Source organism: Pogona vitticeps, chromosome 12 (genome assembly GCF_051106095.1).
Source record: "Pogona vitticeps strain Pit_001003342236 chromosome 12, PviZW2.1, whole genome shotgun sequence".
Taxonomy (NCBI): Eukaryota; Metazoa; Chordata; class Lepidosauria; order Squamata; family Agamidae; genus Pogona; species Pogona vitticeps.
The window spans coordinates 26,279,079-26,285,078 of record NC_135794.1 but is presented as its reverse complement, the minus strand read 5'-3'; the positions used below and the strand labels follow the sequence as shown (position 1 = coordinate 26,285,078).

The 6,000-nt window shown below is 48.2% G+C and overlaps 1 protein-coding gene across 2 annotated transcripts in view; it reads right to left on the bottom strand.

Annotated features, from left to right (window-relative positions):
• Window positions 1–4,327: 4,327 nt before the first annotated feature.
• IQGAP1 (IQ motif containing GTPase activating protein 1) overlaps window positions 4,328–6,000 on the bottom strand; it is a 37,804-nt gene continuing 36,131 nt past the window's right edge. For both annotated transcript variants that reach the window (XM_020790049.3, XM_072981558.2), the window contains 2 exons: window positions 5,626–5,734; window positions 4,328–4,665 (listed from right to left, as the gene is read on the bottom strand). In XM_020790049.3, the coding sequence (XP_020645708.3) occupies window positions 4,552–4,665; window positions 5,626–5,734 (223 nt within the window). In that variant the 3' untranslated portion in view covers window positions 4,328–4,551. The remainder of the gene's footprint in view (window positions 4,666–5,625; window positions 5,735–6,000) is intronic.

Here is a 6,000-nt window from a genome sequence, read left to right as displayed (position 1 = left end):
GCCTTGGTGGGCCCTTTCACTGTATTTTTTTGAGATTTAGAGAAGGGAGTGGGATCCTATAGTGCCACGACCGAGAGCGTAAGGGGGTCTGCCTCTCTTACAGATGGGCTGAGACTCATGGGAAGAATGCAGGGAAACGTGGGTGCGTTTGTTTTAAAGAACCCTAATAATGGATGACAGACTCCTCTGAAGCACTGCCGCCTGAGCTCTTCGAATAAATACAGCAAAGGCAGAAAGCTGTCTGCTGGCACCCTGAACAGGGAAAAAGAAAAGGCCTCCTCTGCCTGCCAGATCACGGCGTAGGGCGAGAGGGTCCTCCAACCTTCCTTCGGCCCTGCTCCCCCCCCCCGTGCGCGCTGGAGGAGACAAGAACAATAAAAGCCAGAAGAAGAGTAATAATAAAATAATAACTTACATGAAACACAAAGAAGACGGTCACGGCACTCGGCCCCGAACTGCACTTTCTCTCGTCCTTGGCGGGAAAGAAGGGGAGATGGAAGTCCTCAGGAATCTCCACCTCGGCACTCGAACCCGAGCTGGGAGGGAGACTGCAGACAGCTCGCCATGTCCTGCAGGCGTAAAGGGCCGAGAGACATACGCACCTGTACACACATCTGCCTTAATCCTTTTTTGTTTTGGACCGGCCATCCTAACGGCAAGTTTGAAAACTGCAACTCTGTGCACGCCCAGGGGCGTTAAAATTACCCAGAGCGGTTTTTTAAATCGTTATTTCACACCTTTCTTCTCTGTTAACAACTACAAGGGCCGTCACGGGGCAGAGGGGCTCGTGACAGACCCACATGGTATGCCTACCATCCCGCCGGCCCCCTGCACACTTACCCGCCGACCTTTCTGGATCCGGTCGTTCCTCGAGGTTGCAGGGTGGCGCGAACGAACGATGAAGCTCTGCATCCGCGTGAACGAGCTCACTGAAAGAACGACACCTGGTTCGGAAGGGAAAATCCAGTTATTCCAAATGACAAGTACAAGCGGCTGTGAAAAGGGGGAGAAAAGCGGGACCAGGGGGTGGAATTAAAAGCAGTAGAAATCAGCCACAAACCCAGGTCCCCTTGATGGTGGGAAGAAAAAGACAGCTCCCTCTCCTCTCCAGGGTGGAATAATAAAATCACAACGCAAATAAACTGGCCAGAGAGGCCTTTGCTGACAGATGGGCGCCATATAAATCACATAAATCAATTAGCAAATAAATAAATAAATCACACACACACACACACACAAGCACACATAAATACAGACATGCATGCACGCATACTTACATGCATACATAAAAAATAAATAAAAGAAACAACCATGAAGCACTTCAAATAATTTAATGCAGTGAAAAGTGAGGGAGACGACTGCAAGGCCGCAACGCAATCGCAACGCAAACAAACGGGCCAGAGCGGCCTTGGCTGCCAGATGGGTGCTATATAAATCGCAGAACAAGCAAACAAACAAACAAACAAACAAACAAGCACATGCATCAATAAATACATGCGTGCATACTTACATACATAAAAAATAAATAAAAGAAACAACCATGAAACACTTCAAATATTTTAATGCAGTGAAAAGTGAGGGAGACGAGTACAAGGCCGAGTCCCGCCCTGAATTTCCTACGGGGTTTGGAGGCAGAGGGAGGGAGCGAAATCCACCCAGACCCCCTTTAATCCTTTCCTTAAGGGCCAGCCTCATGGGGAGGAGACCAACTGTAACTCTGCCCATGCCCCAAAACTTGAAAAATCCCGAAGACCGCCTTTCCCACCTTGGATCAGATTCATCTCCTGAAGGACTACAAAGCCCATCATGGGGTGGGGGAGAAGGGTCCCAGCAGTCACCCCACCCTCCCCCACGGGCCTCCTTACCCAGCCGCCGTCCCCGGTCGGAGCGGGGCAGCGTCCAGCGCAGGCCGGGTCTGCCACCGGCCTTGCAGCCGGAACAGCCTCTGGGTGCCGCAGGGGCAGGCCGGACAAATAATGGGGAGACACGGTGGGGAAGGAAAAGCGTGACGCACCGGCCTTTAGCGTCCCAGCGTCGCCATGGCAACGGGACAGGAAGGGGCGGGCCCAGAGGACCTGCTCTCCGAGTGCAAAGGGCTAGGTCCCCATGGCGACTTGCAGGAAGAGGCGGGCCCTGAGGACCTGCCCTCTGATTTCCATTGGCTGGGAGGGGCTCCATGGCGACGCGACAGGAAGAGGCAGGCCCGGAGGACCTGCCCTCTGATTTCAGAAGGCTAGAACGGCTCTGGGGCAACTGCCAGGAAGAGGCGGGACCAGAGGACCTGCCCTGTGAGTTCTGAAGGCTAGAACGTCAGCATGAAAGGCCCTCTGAGTCCAAGCGTGCTAGACGGTGCCTCTACTCCCTTGGCCGGCCACTTCTCGGCTCCCTCTGCTGGCAGCCTCATGCCGGAGGACCCTAGCCATTTCTAACCCACCCCCCACCCCCGGCTTCCCGGCTGGGGGAATTCAAAGCGCGGCTCCTAAACGGCTCCTGCTCCATGGGGGGGGCATATCCTGAGAGGGACCTAGGAGGAGGAGGAGGAGGAGGAGGAGGTGGAGGTGGAGGAAGAAAAGGAAGGGCGCCTCGCTCTCCCAGGGACTGGGGAGGAGGAAACCTCCTCGTGTCTTTTTTTCCTGGTTCGTTTCCCAAGGAACAATTCAATGAACTTTCCGTGCTTGTCTATTTCACCTGCTTTTTATTAGTAACCCCCCTCCCCTTTTCTCCTTTATCAGCCACTTGTAAAGGTGGTTTTAGATATCTGTAATTTCTCATTTGAACTAAGCGTCCTTTCTTTAAATTAAAATATTTGTGTGCCTTAGTAAGATTACTGCATGAAACGGTAATAAATAAATATAGTTATAAATGATTATTATTGTTGCAGTTATTGTTATTGTTCTTCTTCTTCTTATTATTGCTTTTTGTCCTACTGTCCACGCTGTAACTGGTGGCAATTTATTTCTTTATTTCTTTATTCTATTTATACCCCGCCTATCTGGTCATTTCGACCACTCTAGGCGGCTGTTTAATTGGTACACTGTTTAATCGGAAAGCTACCAGATGTCTGCGCCTGGATCTTCTTTACCGTTGTCCACGCCCCGTAGCTGTGGGTCTTTATGATGGCAATTTTAATTGTATTTCAATCGTATTTGAATTGTATTTTAATCATTTTATATTTTATTGTATTGAATTTTAATTGCTGAAGCCTAGAATATCAGCATGAAAGGCCCTCTGAGTCAAAGTGTGCTAGACCGTTCCTCTACTAGCCTGCCCTGCCACTTCTCCGCTCCCTCTGCTGTCAGCCTCATGCCGGAGGACCCTAACCAATTCAACCCCCCCCCGGCTTCCCAGCTGAGGGAATGAAAAGCCCGGCTGCTAAAGGGCTCCTGCTTGGGGGCAGATCCCGAGATGGACCGAGGAGGAGGAGGAGAAGGAGGAGGAAGGGCGCCTCACTCTCGAAGGGACTAGGGAGGAGGAATCCTCCTCGTGCCTTTTTTTCCTGCTTGGTCTCCCAACCTGCTATTCATTGGACATCCGGTGCTTGTCTATTTCACCTGCTTTTTATTAGTAACACCCTTTGGAGAACTACAGGTGGTGACCATTCAGAGGCCCCTGGCAAAGGTGGGGAAAAGGCACTTCCAGCCAATGGCGCAGCAAATGGATGCAGAAGAGTCCACATGGCACACCCCCGTGAGCTCCCTTCTTTAGAACCTCTCCTTTGTTCACACCCTTTTTACTTGGAAGGCCTGGTGAAAGGGTAGTTTTCAAAGCAAAACCAGAACTTCTACTCAGGGGCCTACTCAGGGGGTGGCAGGATGGGAAACGGGGGGGGGGGCAGTAAGCTTGGGAGACACAAGAGCATTCTGAAGAGGTGGCAACGCTACAACTTTATTAACCACACTCATAATGCTACCACCATAAATCAGAGATGTTAGTATATTTTCACCATTTAGCTTAGATTTTACACTAAGTATATATTTAAATGTTTTCTCTCCACTTCTTCGATGCCAGTCCATTCTACAGGTAACTCAGCTCTGGCATGGTCTTCATGTCTTTCCACACACAAAGGAGGCATGAAAAGGGCAGTAGAAACACAAAACCTGCCCCTGAAGTAAAGTTGCAAGCGTTACCGTCTAGTTAAGAGGGTTGCCCAGCCTTCCACGGTGCCACCATGCAAACAGCCCTACTTCCGTTTCACAGAAGTTCCTGTTCTATATGCTAAGAATCTGTTACATCACAGACATTCTAAAAGTGCCACAGGAGATGGAATAGAATGACAACTCAGTGTACAGCTCTGTAATTTTTTTCAAGAAGATACTCCAAACCAAGATAGTCTAATAAAGATTTAATTCACGGTACTACTAGAAAAGTACATGTGAAACAACAGAAAGGAGCTGTGCATAGCAACAGAATGGGATGCATACAGTTGAAGACTCCACTTGACACGGAGAGCTGTGGTGGAGGACTAGGCTTAACAGTTAATCCACTAGGTGGAAAAAGCTTCGAGAAAGCTACACCATGATCCCTTTACAGAGACTCCCGGGTGAAGGGGAGTTACTTCCCATAAAACTTCTTGTTCAGGAGAAAAATTAGGAGATTAACATTGACTTTTGCTCGATCAAACAGCTTCATGACAGCCACACCTTCATACTGTAGTTGTAACAGATCCTGCATCAGAGGGAGGTGAGGGGTGACAAGAAAAAGGGAGAATTAATTGACTAAATTCTCAAGCTGCTCCTTGCCAAGCATGAGTGAGGGTGAACCCTTGGTGCCATCTGAGCAAAGATTTTCCAAAATAGCATTGACTTCATTTAGTGGGGGAGTGGACAATCTTGGACAACGGCTTCATCCAGCCCATTTCTTTTAACCCAGATCTAGTGGGCCCTTTTAGGCTATCGGTGTGCAGCAAAATAAATCTGCAAATACAAGTTCTGTGCCACTCCCCAAACCCAACTCTGGGGTTAAATTTTCACGCAGGTTTCCCATCCCATCCCTGTCTGTTGCTGGGACATAAAGAAATGACCAACCCTGAAAAAAATGTAGCCGATCAGCATTATGAGTTGCAGGCTGTAGTTTTTACATGGCCTGCCTAATCTGGACTTGCGATCAGTTCAAAACGGACAGATTGAAACCATGTGATTCAGCAGCTGCTTTCTACAGGACAAGGAAGGCGAAGGGATTGGTTGCAGCAAACAAAGCTAATTGTTGTAAGCTGCCCAGAGAGTTTTGGGTAGAGTGGGCGGCATATAAATTAAAAAAATAAATAAAGCTGAGGAGTCACTTTATGAAGCCTTAGGAGAACCCTTGCACAATAATTTTTAGGGTGAAACATGCTATCAACCTGTGATGCAAAGTATGAAACTTTCAAGCTATTATAATGGCAGCTGTCCCACCTGTTGATCATGGGAAGAAATATCTGGAAGACCAAGTGCCATCCTCCATATGAATGACAAGAAGTTTAGGCACGATATTTAATTTGTTGCATTTGCTGGTTGCCTCTCCTTCAGCATAATCTCTCCTAGGCACTCATCAGGCCTGCTTATCCTCAGGAAACTGGCTGGCTCATGAACTTTTAAGATACTCGGGGATTTTGAGCATGCCGAACATCCATATACCTAGGATTCATACCTGATAATGCAGCATGAACGTCTCCATCTGGACACCCATGAACTTTGCTTTTACTTCAAAGTCACCAACTTCTTCGGTTGGGCCAATTTCAAATATCACATTTTTAAATCTGTATGGTTGGGGCAAGAAAAAAAACATGATATTTTTATCTGCTGGCTTAAATCAAAGTGTCAGTGCAACATTAGACAATGAAATACGAGTCAATATTTAGGGCCAAAGTGAAGGCCATTCAAATGAAGATGAGATGGCAAGGAGCAGGAAGAGGGCTGGCCAGAGACAGCCGTCCAATGCCATTTCTCCAACATAATTCACCCCAGATTTGTGGGCTTCTTAAACTTAAAGCCTGCACCTTCCCCACTTAACCCAAAATCAATA